Source organism: Neophocaena asiaeorientalis, unplaced genomic scaffold (assembly GCF_003031525.2).
Source record: "Neophocaena asiaeorientalis asiaeorientalis breed wild unplaced genomic scaffold, Neophocaena_asiaeorientalis_V1.1 scaffold67, whole genome shotgun sequence".
Lineage (NCBI taxonomy): Eukaryota > Metazoa > Chordata > Mammalia > Artiodactyla > Phocoenidae > Neophocaena > Neophocaena asiaeorientalis.
The window spans coordinates 3,591,895-3,607,153 of NW_020173731.1; the positions used below are offsets into that span (position 1 = coordinate 3,591,895).

The window sequence follows — 15,259 nt, forward strand, 5'->3', positions numbered from 1 at the left end:
AGCCATAGGAATTCTGGAAGATAAATGGCGCTGGCCATGGAATCCATCACTAACTTGCTGCTGCCCGCTCAGAATGACCACTGCCGGTCAGAAATTGCCAAATATGATGGCGAAGGTGTACAATTTGGTTGCGGAATCCCGGAGACTTCGTGGTGAGGATGGCAAAACAATCCCCCTATTTGAGGTCCTTATGCTATCTATACGTTCACTTGTTGCTGAGGAGACAAATGCACCCAACAGGTACTGCACAACTCTTTATCACGAGAGTTTTTTCCTTCTTCACAATTACAGTTCTGTCTGTTCTCTCCGCTCTCTGCAGATGACATCCAATTATTATACTAATGTACATGAAAATATAAAATGCATTATTTTGAACGCTGTTAGGCAAGCTTCACATTTTACCTTTCAGCGCTAATATAATGGAGCATCTTGACTCACTTTCTTCCTGTCTTATTATTATATCCTTTTAATTGTTTCCTTTTCAGTAACAGCTAAAACTTGGGAGGGGTAGTTTGGGCACCGAGAGAACAGGGAGGGGGTGTCGCTTTTGTTAGAGCAACGATCCAAAACCAAATACAATTTGCCTCTCCTGGATTTATAGTTAACTCCTTTGAGAGTGGCACAGTGGTTGGAGCTAACAAATCGATAAATGTGGGTTAGCAGATCAATAAATGGCCACTTACCCAAAATAAGAAGGTCTATTTATCTGGAAACATCATTACCTTTTAGATCTGTAAACAGCAGCAACTAAAACAGTTCCCAAGAGAATATGAGGCTAACCATAACAATCCAGGCTTCCTGATTCTCCCCCAGATTCTTGGCACTCCTCAGCAGACTCGGAGCTGGGATGGCTCTGGTCACATCTGTGCCGCAGCCTGGCCCTGCCATTTCCTCAGCAAATTAATGGCTTTATAATTTATCAGAAATGAAGATGCACGTGGAGAAAATCAATGTGGTCCCCCACAAGGTCAATTAAGGGTCCTTCCTAGAAGCTTCTCTAAGGATTTTCTCTTAAAAGAGAGTCTGGGAAAAAAAATAAGGGAAAAAAAGAAAAGAAAATATGTACGTGTGGGTGTGTGCACACACACGCACACATAAGCAAACACACACACTTGGCTAACAAACACAACAAAAATTTCACACCGTATGAAGCAAGGTCAAATAAACACAGATACTTAGGAAAGGTGAAAGTTTCTAAATTACCATCATCAAGTACAGCATGACCAATCTTAGGAACACAGGGAAACCAGAAAGTTCCTAGGGAAGCATAATCGAATTAATACTGATAAGTTCTTGACTACTTATGACAGGGGGTTTAACCAAATATTCTGCTGAGAATTTGATCAATTAGCATTCCCGTTAATACCACGCAATTTGAAAAAGATCACCTTAGTTTGTAAATTGAAAGGTTAAATATTGAGCCTTTTGTTTTCGCTGTAAATAAACACTGAAGAAAGAAATTTTGATGTTTTATCTGTAAGCCAAAGCAGTTTAACTGAACTTGTGTTTTTGTTTGAGATCCTTAATGATTACAAAGACGATAATTTATGACTGACATACTTCTTGTGCCAAGGAGAGGGCTGAAAGGCCCTCCAGTAACCTCCATTAGACTGAGAGAGGGGACTAAAGGAGCCCGGCACACTTCAGGACCATCTGTCCAAATGGATAAGTGAAATAATAGTTGCAAGCTGTCTCCTATTGCCTCGTGATAAGAGTTTTAGGCAAGTCCAAACTTTGACAAACATCCTCAGATCTGGGTTCTAATCTGTTCTTTCAGAAGGCTACGTCCAAACAACCTAGTACAATTAATTATTAGCAGGGAAAAGTTCCAAACCTTTTCAAATTTGGTCTCATACAAAACGAATTGTTTTGCTGTGGTTCTCAGATAGTTATTGAGCCACCAAAACTTCCTGAAGCTTTCAGTGTCTTTAAATTATGCTAAGATGTTTTCGTCTTTTTTTTATCTAAAAAGACAGAGCAAAGTATCCATCGTATTTTGGTTGGGATTTAGAGGCTTTTTATTTCATGAAAAAAATCATCCTAATTTGAATTTCTCAAGTACTTTTTTTTTTTGCTTTAAAATGCTTCCTGTTGGAAATACTTGGAATCAATCAGTGGAAATGAAACACAGAATACATCTTTATTTCTTGCTCATCGTGTAATTAAGATAAAATTCCCATAAAATATATGCTTCTAATAAACTATTAAAAATAGCTAATGAAAGATTTAAAAGCCAACAGTTAGATAATCCTTTTTTTTCTCTTCAAAATAAATCTGAACTGACCAATTGGTTAATTTCCCTTATAAGTGCTTGTGCTGAAAAGCAACTGTTCTTCCAAGAAAGCACTAGCTGTTTCCAGGATACTTACACACGCACAATGACTCATGATGGAATAGATTCAGTAAACATACAGCTGTACTGAACACGAGCTAAGCTCCATTCAAGGCCAGGAAAGAAAATGAGCACAAATAAATATTAAGGAGGTAAAGGGGGGTGGGGTGGGGTGAGGGGGGATGGAACGCAAACAAGATCTGTCCCGGCAGCTCATGTGGCTTTGCCTCAATTCTCTTAGCCATAGCTTTGTGAAGACAGATGACATTCAATTCTATGTATAATGCAAAATAGACAATAACTGCTGAAACTTGAGACAGCTGCCAGGTGTAAAAAAAAGAAGAAAGGAAAAGAAAAGAAAAAAAAACGATGATAAATCCATAAATTAATGAAAGACATCTGCTCGGGAATATAAAAGATAAGAGAAGTAGGGTACTGCAGCTGAACCTAAAATGGTGTGCAAACAACCTGAGAATTTAAGTGTTGTCTGTTTACCAAGCACAATATAACTTCACCTGAACAGCAGCCGCGGGAGAAGCAGCAGAGGCAGCAAAAAGGCAAATGGGAGAATAATAGGTTGCGAAGGCTGCAGGAAGAAAATTCTTTTTTTCCAACTGAACCCTGAATTGTGACTAGAGGTTTTACATGCTGCAGTTCCAACCAAATGGATCGGGACCACTTGCTTACAATTTCTAAAGTGCTTTGAAACCCAGAGAATTTTAGCTTGCTCCTTAGGCTCTGATTTGCTATGTTTCTAGTGTTCCCCCCTTAGAATCCTTAAAAGGGGAGAAAAGATCTAAACCCTCACATTTAATTAAAGGGATAGAGCAGGTTGTTGCTCCACAAAGGAGTTTAACATAATCGGTGGGATGTGTAGTTTATGGATATATATTTTTTTAATTTACTTAGTCCATAATTGGGGGGAGGGGGAAGGGGAATCCAGAGTCTTCCAATCTTTAATATACATGTTTCCCTACAGCTAATACACCTAACAGAATTCCTATGGCCCCGCACCACTTCCAAAGATGTAAAAGACCAAATTCTATGGATTAATTCCCATTTTAGAAATTCATTTTTAACTCAGTTTTTCTAGATGGATTTTAGTTTCAAATTATTAAATCATTTTCCCTTTTGAACTTCACGTGTTTTTTAACCTTCTCCCTAAAAGTCGAACAGGGAAAGCTGACTGTCACGGAGAAGAGGTTCAGTTTCTTCCCTTGCATGTCTTAAGTGCTTAGAACGCCGCTCTTGTGCTCTAATTGGGTGCATGCAAATGTTTGAGGCCCGAACAAGGCTATTTTTCTTGGGATGCAAAGAGGATGAATGACAAGGAAAAAACAACTGGCTGGCTGTTTCTTTTGGAATTTGAATAAAATTCAATATTTGATTAAATAGATTCATTTGCAAAGATACTGAACACAGTTTTTATATCCAAGATGTGACCTTCTGGAGCAGGTTCACTGACATTCAGTTTACCATGCACACACGTTCACTAGTTCCTTTCTATTAGAAGGGGTAACAAGGTAGTGTGCTCTATTACGTACAACGTATATGCCTAATGCGCTGGACGCAGAATGGATTTATCCGATAAGCTGGTGTTCTTAATAGTTCTTATCTTGGCTACTTTGTTCAGGGAAACAGATGATGTCTTTTGCGGTGGGAAAGAATTGTTCCTTAAGAATTCAATTATTCATTACAGTTTGGAAAGCCATGGACTAAAAATAAAAACAATAATGACAACCACGAAGGTACCATTTCATCCCATTTCTCCTCATTCCCATTGATCTTTTCTAAGAGTAACTGCATAACAGGTTCACAGATGGCCTTGTCTACCTAAACTGAAGTAAGATGACTTGCTGTTATCTTACTTCAGTAAGATAACCAGAATCTCTGGTTCCCAGAGATTTCTTTAAACTAAAAGCTTGAGAATTTTGCCTAGACACCATCAGGTAAGTCAAGGGGAGAACTCATCGCCATACAAGGATGGAGACAGGAGAAAAGCAGACCCAGCCTCTCTGCAAACACTCAGATCCTCACTGGCTTCAGAACTGTGTGAACTCTAGAAAAGGATGCTTGCCTATCTTCTTCCTGAGGAATAATGCAGCAAAGAGATAAACGGCTAGAAGGGCGAGATCATAGAAGGGAAAAGGGAAAGAAACAGAGGCTGGAAGGCCGGCATATGGGAAATGTAATCATTCATTGCAGCAAGAGGCCAAAATTATTTAGCTACACAAAATAAACAACTCCAGGTGTAAGCAACTAACATTTCATATGAATACAGGTGTTTCCAAACCGTTGCTGTTGGGCAGAATCTTCTATGGTAAGACAGAGGTGAAGTTATTCCTCTGAAGAAGAAACAACTAAATTTAAAGTCTTTGATATGTATAGAAAGAAAAGGAAGTTCTTTCTATTCAAATCCTCAAGATTCCTCAGGGGATTTAGCGAGGGTGAGACAGTGAGCATAGTCAACACTTAGAGCGATCTAGAGATTTTTTTCTTAGAAGACCCAACTTATTAAAAAAAAAAAAGCACAGGCATAATTATCTGGATACGGTGACAAGTCTAAAAAAAAAAAAACAAACAAAACCAGAAACTGGAATCTTGAGTTAAAGAGTTTAGTATGGCCTTATAAGACTTTGAAACCTGGCTTCAAATATTCATCCAAATGGGCACGTCCCTTTCCTGTGTGTGCGCGCACACACGCGCACAAGTGAGAGAGAGAGAAACAACCCACCATCACTACCACTGGCTTCAAAATGAAGTAAGGGATCTCTGAGGAGCAATGGGGTCTAGCCCTGGACATGAGCCTGGTATGAACCCCAGAAGGTGCTCTCCTGCAGAGGGTAAAAAAAAAACGTTCAAGGTCTGTGTCTATGTACTTTGCCTTTCTCATCACCAACAGCTATAGTCCAATTTGACCAATGTTTATTGCCTGCTTATGGTGTGTAAGGCATGGTGCCTGGCACAGCTTTGATTCATGACTGGTGGATTAAACTTTAGATCTCTGAAAGTTAGAAGTTAAATCAGCAACCAAACCAAGACTCGATTTCTATTTACATCTTAAGTCCTCCAATCTTTCTCTCAAGATGTTATTCTCTTCTTCCTCTCTATGGAAAGAGACAATGTGCTTAACTACCCAAGTGTGTCTCATACTTGTGGCTCACATTCACCTTATCAGAAATCTTCACTGTTATCCTGAGCTGGCTGGAAGGAGATGAACTTCATATCAAGGAAAACACATTTCCACCATAGCCGGGACTTTGCACTTACATGGCAGCCTCTGGAGTAGGGTTAGATATGAAAATGTCAATCTCTAGTCATCAAGACGATTGCTCAAAACCCTTAATTTAGCAACAGCCAACTTAATTGTTAAATTTTATATCCATCTGGCAAGTTATATAAAAGAAATGTCTCTAGTTGCCCCCCCAATGCTACTATTCTACTCCCCCAAAACATCAACAACCACAAGATTTTAAAAAATTTACGGAAAGGACCAATTTACAGAGAAAAAAATCGTGAGTTAAAAATAGCTAGAGTTCAGGACAGGTCTAATAAAAAAATATAACTGGCATCTCTACATAAAAGTCAGGTTCAAAATATAAAAGAGACATAAAAAGAGGCATTTTTAAAGTCGAATACGGCTGAGTTTTATATTTAATTGTGCGCTCTCGCTTTCCAAAATAATTTGCTTTGTGTATGTTAGGACAAAAGATTTCTGTGTATGGCTGAACAGAGGTCAATCATGCATAGAGGCAGCTGCACCAGACCCAAAGAACAGACCTTGGGTGAACGGGAGAGAGATGGATACCGTCTGAATAAATCAGTACCTGTATATTGCCTTTAAAACAAACAAACAAAAGAACACACCTCACTTAAAGAATAAGGAGAGACTCTAACTCCCTATCTACAACCATCTTTCTCCCACTGCAGCCTCCCATCAGTAGACTGTTCCTCATAAGATTTAATCAGGCCTTCTTTAAACAGACCAGGAGGCTTATAGATTAACGAAAGGGAGAATTCTTCTTATGGAGTCTTAGGGATCTGAAAACTGATTTTTCTCTCTTTACTCAGCTATGAAACTTACATTAAAATAAAACCTGATAGAATTCAATATTACAATGAGATTTTTTTTTTTTTTCCACCTCTAAATCTACTCTTGGGGGAAAAAAAAAAAAAAGGATTAGAAGATAATACCTGAAGAAACAGCAGAAAAAAACCCTGCTGCAAAAACACAAATTAAATACTACCACTTTAGGGCAATTAACAACTTGTGAAAGTTACAAAAATGTTGGTTTCCTGTGAAGCTTTTGTGCAACCAGAAGTGCCACACTCGTGCTGATAAAAGCCTATTACTCTGAAGAAGAGGAAAGACTGCATTCTTTAGTAATCTACATCATTCTAAATAATGTGTAAACCTGACCTTCTGGGAAGCCTTTTTGGTTTGGGCTTGTTTTCCTTGGGGGGCAAATGAAAGGATATTGCACTTCCCGAATAAGGTGAGATTTCGGACATGTCTTGAAGATCGCCACACTCGGATTTGATGAGAGACAAGGAGAGCCCTTCTGCGGTGCTGGGTGGATGTGCTGGTGAACAAGGATGGTGGCTCAGGTGGTGGGATGACATCTTGGTCCTCAGACTCGTGGTCTCCCTAGTTAAGTCTAAGGATTCAGGAGAGGCTCTGTCTTTTCCCGAGAAGGAGCCGGAGGGAGCACCTAATGGACTCTGAAACGGGTAGGCCATCAAGGGGAGGGGAAAGGGGTGGCGGAAGGTGGACGTGGTAAAGCCTGCGGTGGCCGACAGAGGCGACTGGTGCAGGGGCTGGTGGTGACCGCCGGCAGGGGGGCCGGAGGCAGACTGGTCAGATGAGTTTTTGCGGACCACCAGGGGCAGTGCTTCTGTCTGGTCTGTGGAACTGGGCATCTGCACATTGCCAAAGGTGTCCAGGGGGTTCGGAATGATGACATCGCCAAAGCACTGCAGGCGCTGGTTGGCGGTGTGGAAATTGTGGTTCTCCCCGTTGACTGCAAATCTGGCCTGGGGGATCTGGAGCGGCGGAAAGACCTGAGGAACCTGGCGAGAGGGTTTGGCGGAGAAGACTTTGACCACAGTGTCCACAACTTGCGACATGGCAGTGTTCAGTTCTTGTTTCAAGGTCTCGGCCAAATGTTTGCCTTCGGGTTGTAAGGAGTTTGGCCCGTGGTCTCTTTCTTTGTTGTTGCCTTCTCGCTTCGGCTTGTTTTCAGCCATTTCCTGCTCCCGGATCAGGGCCCGGGCTCGGTCGATGAACTGCCCCGGGTCCAGCTCGCACATCTCATTGTCTGACCTCCCCACGGAGTCCTGGGCCCTGGCATCCAGGATCTCCGAGCGCATGCTGTCTTCAGACAGGTTACCATCTTCATCATTTTCAGAATCAGTGCTGTCATAGATCTGGTAGAACTTTTCCTGCAGCTGGCGCAGCTGTTTCTGCATGTCCTCCAGCTGCTGTTTCAGCTGTCGGCGCTCCTCTCGCTTCTGTTCTTTGCGGGCTGAAACCAGCTGCTGGAAACTCTGTTGCTGCTGCTGGGGCAGCTTCTGCTTGCGTTTGTTTTCTCGGTAACTTTCTCGGGGACTCACAGACTGCGGGGCCATATCTCTTTCATTTTCATTGCCCCGTAATGCCACACTGGGGGAATGGCTCATACCCCGGATTATATTCTCAACCCGGGCGCGTTTTGCTCTCAGGTGCTCATCACATAAGCGATCCATATCAAACTGGCTCATAGTAGGCCTGCCAAAAGGGGAAAGACACTCTGGGGGGCTGTCTCTTGAAGAGTTGCTGCATATATCCTCCTGATGTACTTCGGAGCCTGTACTAGAGAGACCGCTGGCTTGGAAACTGGGCTCCGTGCCACCATTTTTGTTCATGTTATTTTTCAACAGCTGGGAAATTATGGTTGCTCCTGGAAAAGGCATCATGGCATCTTCATATGAGTTCGCCCTCTTCAGCAGCTTGCGGAGTACATTTGACTTTTCCCCATCTGCATGCTGCACCACTGAATACTCAACATCCTGCTCGGAACCTTGGGGATTCATGGCACTAAAAAACGTTGCTCTTGCCTTAGCAAAAAATGCAGATGCTGTCCCTACCGTCCTTTTCACTCCAATGTCAACTCTTCTCCTCTTGGTTTGCCGGCTTAAGAGGGCTGTGCTGTCATGGTCAGGCATCACTGGACAGTTATTGTGCCATCTTCAAAAGCTCGTCAGCTGGGCACAGCTCAAGAATCCTGGGACCCTGGCCAACAGAACAAAAGGACTGATGAATCATTTTCTTTAAATTTCTCCAAATTTCCTGACCTCAATCCTGAATCAAATGCAAAATGCATAGGCTCTGGGATTTATGGCACATTACAATTATTGCAATTTATTATGCACTCTGCTTGAAATGAAACATTTTTAAATATTTCTGCTCCACTGGTTTAAGATGGATTAAGATTAAAAAAAAAAAAAAAAAAGAAAAAACTGCTTAAGCACCAGTAATATGATTCTCTTTCACAAATGCCTAAAATGATACTGTTTATCTTCAGAAGAAACAGTAGATTATAAGAACACAGCCTCTGACAACCAATTGATTAAATTTTGGGCACTGAGATTCATATTACAAAAGAAGATAAAAGTGGTCTATACTTAAGAAATAAGGTTAAATTTTGAGGATGCGTGAAATTTGGATGAAAAATTCCATTTCTGCGATAAAATTATTGGTGGCTTTAACGCGATTAAGGGGAAAAAATGACTCTAAAAATGCAAATATTTCACACACACCCTTTATTACTGAATTTTAAAACATTTTTGTCATATGTGAAATGGGGAGGAGAACACTCCCATCAGCATCTTTCCAACATAAATGGCCAATTTAGCATGGAAATAAGTGCACAAATACTCATTCTACAAGTCTGCTGATTTAGCACAGATATGTGCTTTTTTTACTAAAACCACATTTGAAGATGGTATCTGTTGCTGGATTTTAATGTAAGTATGAGAATATTTATAAATTTTCATGATGTCGTTTTTGATGACTTCAATTATTATAAAGTTGGACTCAGTGCAGAAGGACATTGTCACATTTCAGAAATCAATATGTGGAACAATAAATTGAGTTAGGCAAGGATAAATACATCTTCAGTGCTAGTTTTTTTTTCTATAATCTGCCAAAATAATACTTCAAATGCCTAAAGAAGCTCTTTAACATACACCATTTGTGAATCTTATTTCTTGTGCCAAATTAAAGGATGAGGAAAAACACAGGCGGAAGAAAAAGACTGAAGGAAGATATATAAAGAAGACAGAAAATAACATCAATTAAATATGTGAGAAAGGGAAATACCGTCTCTGTATATGAACTTCCATTGTTTCTTGGGAACACAATATAAAAAGGCACTTGACATTTTTTGTGACGTTAACCAGCGATGCTAACCCCAAATTTTGTATAAATGTTAAGATGTCGCATCTTTTTGCTTACAATGAACGTTTTATGAAGAAAATGAAAAATTTTTTTCACACAGGGTTTATCTAATATTAAACTTCACGTTTGCTTAACAGAGCACATCTTCACAATAACAGGGTCTATTGCCAAAGGCAGCGTGCAGAGTGTTTGGAACAGCTCCCATCTCTTTCGGTTCACCTGTAAAAACATCTACGTGCTCCCTAGGACTGCATCTGTGGCTAGTTTTAAAGAATGACTATCCATGCAAATAGGCATAATTTCAGCATGAAATAACCTGTAAAAATCAAGAAAATGCTCAATGCTTAGACGGCAATGTGTATTTTTTTAAGCGACAAAGATTTCATCATGTAGCCCTTGTTCTCAGTTTTTATATGAAGATAATACATTTAAATAAAGGCTGTATCAGAGTGTCAAGAAAACAACATGATGCTTTTTTGTATGTTTTTTTGGATGCTTGAGGGTAAAATACTTTTTTGTGCGCCTCAGGGTAAAATTTCCTGAACTTGGAATGGAAACAGATCTTGATAACTTCAATGTATAGGGTTCAAAACTGAATTCAAGATGATTGTGACCCCTCACACATTAATAAATGAAATTGGTTTCAGGAATACAAAAATGCAATGGCAAATATTTCACTAACATGTTAGATCTGATAAATCAGGTGCAGCTGTCAGGTGAGAGAAAGAAAAAAGGGGAGACGGAGACAAACAAGAAAAAAGATGAATTATTTTAAAGCTCAGAAAGACTTGCATATTGAGGTGGGATGTCTTTGCGAGGAGGACTTTGTGTGTGTAGATCAGCTTTTCAAAAATAGAGTTTATTGCCATTCTTTAAAAATTTTACCTCTTGTCTTTTTGGGTGCAAATCATTTTCTCTTTAATATCACCTGAAAAGCACATAGATCACCAATCAAAATGTTGAACAAACTTTCTGCAGTATTTTCTTCCCCTGTTCCTCTTAACATCCAGTCTGGGTTTTCCCCCTACCCATCCTTGCTACAGGAAGAGCATCTCTGCAACAGAGGCTCAGAAACAACACGCTGGTGTAAGAGATGAGCACAAGGTCATCCCCAGCCATCCTTCCCTTCCCAGCTGCTATTTACCTCTGCGTCAACTGCACTTCCTCTCATCTAGCCTAGGTATCAACAGCTGCATCCCTACCTCATGCCTGAGCCAAGGGGAAGGCTGTGCTCTTCCTAAGGTGGAGAGAAATCACATTCTCATCTTCAGTGGAGAATACATGTTAATTAAACGTGCTTGTTGGGTCTTTTAAGAAGAAAATATCCTGTAACTTCCCTCAAATTCACCGAACGAAACTGATTTTTGCCATTTTCTCTCAACTGGTCAGCATTCTTGGATTAAATAATGATTTGTTTCTCTTTGGGGCTAAGAAAATTTAAATATTTGGGGGTCTTATTGTAAAATGTACAGCTGAGACATAACAATCAGGACAAAACAAATGAGAAAACTAGGAAAAATTGTATAATCCAGCAAGACAAGGCATTATATTAGGAGGCGTGAATAGATCTCTATGTATAGCTTTGACCTAAACTCAGAAATAAAGGTATAGTAGTCATACACATTGGGATTATAACCCATGAAGGCTATAGGCAAGATTAAATAATTATAACTGGCGGACTGTGGTACTTTATTAGCATGATGTTTCATAAACAAGAGATATATATATATATAATGAATATTTTACCACAGAAGAAAATGCATTGTTAAATGACTATAATGTAAATTAAGTCACTTGAAAACACTTTCAAAGGTGCTTCCATGATTTCCCAATTCAGAATTTAGAGAATGCTATGCAGTTAATCTATCACTGATATCATCCTGTCCATTAAGATTTTAAAAAATTCCTTTATTTCTCAATACATGTACTAAGCCATATGTTTCAACTACAATTGTTACTGATTCTTATTATGTTTTAATTTTTATATTAATTTTGAGTTTAACCCAGCGATATGAACCTTTTGATCAGCACTGGTGAACATCAGTATCAGCAAGTATGCAGAAAAATACTGACGTAGCATTTGAACCCAAATGTATTATCGATTGGATACACATATTCTATTCCTGTAAACTCCTCTGTAATTAATATGAAAATCTACATAGAATATTTTTATTATTAAATATTGGGCTGTACCACTCGGCATCTAACTACATAAACACTTTAATAATTCCTATACGAAGGGTATCTTAACATTAGCAGATTCCTCCCAGAAAAAGGTAAGAACGTTCAACTATGATCAAGTCAGATTTTAACTACTCCAAAAGATTCTTCATTAAAATCTGAATTATCTGGAGAATGTCAGATAATTTAACATGGAGAATCCTAAGGAAGCTGATGACAACGTTAGTAGAAAAGAATTTTCAGGGAAGCATTTCAAAGGAACACTGCAGTGTGAAGTAGAAAGTGCTGAAGTGTTCTGCTTTAATAAAGAAGTTATTTGGGGAAGGGGATGCAACTTTTATGCCTCGATCTGGAGTCCAGATTCTAGACAAAGAAGTGATCACTATGATTACTACTCAGATAGTTCAGTCAAATCTTTCATGAGAAGGGGAAGGGTAAGGTTGGCATGGTTTCCTGCTTGGATGATTTAGCCTATCTGTCTTTGTTAATAAAATGATTTGAAGAAATTGCTCAAGCCTACACTTTACTTCTTTTAGAAAACAACCTTTGAGTGGGCCTCTGATCTACTTGGGTCAAGCCGCTTATGAAACTGCAAGTGGAAGAACACTAACAAAGAACCTTGTAAATCCATCTGGAAATCAGTAATTCAAGGGGGGAAATCAGATGATTTGATTTAGGTACTCCCCCACCCCTGCCCTTTACCAAGCTGTCCCCTTCACTGTATTTAAGAGTTCATTTCTGCTAATTAGCAACTTTTCCTTTGGAGATGTTTCTGCTCACTATCAGGCTAAGAAAGTCTTTGACATTTATTGTGAGGAATCCACTTGACATTAGTTAATACTTAAATTAACTAACATTGTATTGTCAAAATCTTATATCAGGTTTAAATTTTCCTATGATAATAGAGATCTCAAATCAGAACCATTTTATCTTAAATTCCTCCATTCTATCAAAAATTTCATACATTTTTCACCTGCAAGATGAACACAGAGTATTTTCTGAGACATGCCTAAAATATTAAAAAGTAATAAGTCACCAAATTAGTAAATAAAAGAGAGTGAGAAATAACTTCAAGAAGAAACACTTACATTTATTTTTTTTCTGAAGGGAATTGAAATACTCTAAATGTCCTTTGAAGCTTTCGAATACACCAGGCAATAAGGTTTTAGAAATTCCTTATGTATATGTCCTTTCCAATTTATACAGATACTTAATTAGAACCCAGTAATAATATATCATGCACAATCCATCTTCATATTATAAAATCAGTAACATTTTATAATCTTTTGTTAATCTTGAACCTAAATATTCCTTATATTTACAGTTGCAAATGCAAAACAATGCCTCTAAAAATTCATGAAAAAAGGCCTATTTCATTTTGAACAAATAAAGAGTACGCCTGGCAGCTAGGTTATGTTTTAAGATTGTAAGTGCTACTTATAGAGGAAAGATGCAAGGGAATGAATAAAGTGAGAACAAAGATGCATGTTAGGTATGCATGACTTTTTCCCTACAAGGTCTTGGTGATTAACCTAAATAGAATTCTGCACAATGGACATATAAAAATATCAATAAGTGCCAAGCACAGATGACCCTTATTAAAAATAAAGCAAATGACATATCCATAGATGACATTTTAGTTATGAAAGAACTTCAAAAGCATCCAAAGAAAGTATTAGGAGGAACTTGGATGTTTAAGTCAAAAGAATAAAATGACACATACTATCTCATTTTCATGAAACAAGGATGATCACCCAAGCCACCAAACCAACCAACAAAAAACCATTCACCATCTAATCTATTTCTATGCAACTCAAGAAGTAGCCTGTTTAAAGAAAAAAATTGAAAAGCTCCGATTTTGAGAATCCATATACTGTGCTTACCCTGAATTCTCAATAGCTTCCCTCACACATGAAGCCACAGTCCTTACTTTCATCTATTTTACTATTGCAGAAACAGGTCCATGTTGTAGCACATGGACAGGTTAACCAAATTACTCCCCTTTTTCTTCTTCACCACCCACAGCCCATTTCATTTTGAAAATGCTCAGAAGTTCTTACAAGAAACTTCAGAGAACTGACTGCCTACATCTTGCATCAAATAGAAAAGCACAGTTACCTCTCACATACTTGAGATTTTCCTTCTCCATCAAAGTAATAACTAGGACGTCTGGCACATGTCTGGTACAATGACAGGCTCATTCTACTTTATGAGAGTATTTAACATACGACCTGAAAGAGTTTATGCACATACCTATTCCTTCTGGGCAGGGAGAAAGCGCGCTAAAGAACATAAGCTTTAAAAACAGTAACACTTTCAAACTGACTTTGGTATTCCTGGCAGTTACACACACCATCCATGGATGTCCAAAGCATGCACGCACACACACACACACACACACACACACACACAAGACGCTCTCACTACTCCCCCCCGCCCCCCGAATGCCCCCAAAGACCTGGGAAATAGGCGTAAACCAGAGGGAAGCGAAGGGAAAGTCAATCTCCCTCCACCTGCTGCCTGAAGTGGGGGTACTTTCAGCTGCCTGGCAGACAGGAGCCCGAGACACAGCCTCAGCAGCAGCCTGCCAACATCCTTAAGAAAAATAAACAAACACATACCAACTTGTCCTCCACCCCCAACCAAAGAACTCACATGGCAGGGCTCAAAACATAACAACAGCGCAGTTCCCATGAGCCCGGACAATCCTATTAACCAAGGCAACCATAAACCCATAAACCTCCGCAACCCTGGAGCACACCCTGAGGTCTGGAACTGTACAGACACACACAGACACAGAGGAAATTTGCACCTGTCTTTCTTGACATAACACACCTGTCAGGCCCTGCCCATGGCGCAGCTCTCGGCTAATAGACCTTTGTCTACCTAATCCAGGAAAGGACATTATTATAATTTTTTTTTTTGTAAAGGAGGTTATTAGATGGGAGAGAAGGGGTGGGGGGGAGAACAAGACAAGAGACTTCTAGCCTTGACTTTGAGAGCAGGCCACCCTGTGCTTCCACTGTTATTATAAGCTCAAGGAGACAACACAGACCTTCTGGGAAAAATAAAAACAAGCAGGTGAGTTCCCAGCCTTCCCCCAGGCGGAGTGGGTTCTGGATTGCCAAGAACAGAAGTTTCACACTCCAGCCTGCCTCCTTGGGCTATTTAAGACTGTCGCTCAACCCCTCCTCCCAGGTCTTCTGTCGGCCAGCCTGGAGGACTCTCAACTTCCGAAAAAAAGCTGAGAAGTGGCGGGAGACCTGTGAGTCTCTCTCCAAAGCTACTCCCCCTTTGCCTCCCTCCCG

At 39.7% G+C, this 15,259-nt stretch overlaps 1 protein-coding gene across 3 annotated transcripts in view; it reads right to left on the reverse strand.

Moving 5' to 3' along the window:
* The window catches only part of PROX1 (prospero homeobox 1), a 49,639-nt gene that overhangs the window by 32,935 nt on the left and 1,445 nt on the right, over positions 1-15,259 (reverse strand). For 2 of the 3 annotated variants that reach the window (XM_024751124.1, XM_024751126.1), the window contains exon 2: positions 6,812-8,603. In XM_024751124.1, the coding sequence (XP_024606892.1) occupies positions 6,812-8,536 (1,725 nt within the window). In that variant the 5' untranslated portion in view covers positions 8,537-8,603. Of the gene's footprint in view, positions 1-6,811; positions 8,604-10,655; positions 10,694-15,259 lie in introns of those variants that run through there. The other variant, XM_024751125.1, reaches the window with a different exon arrangement.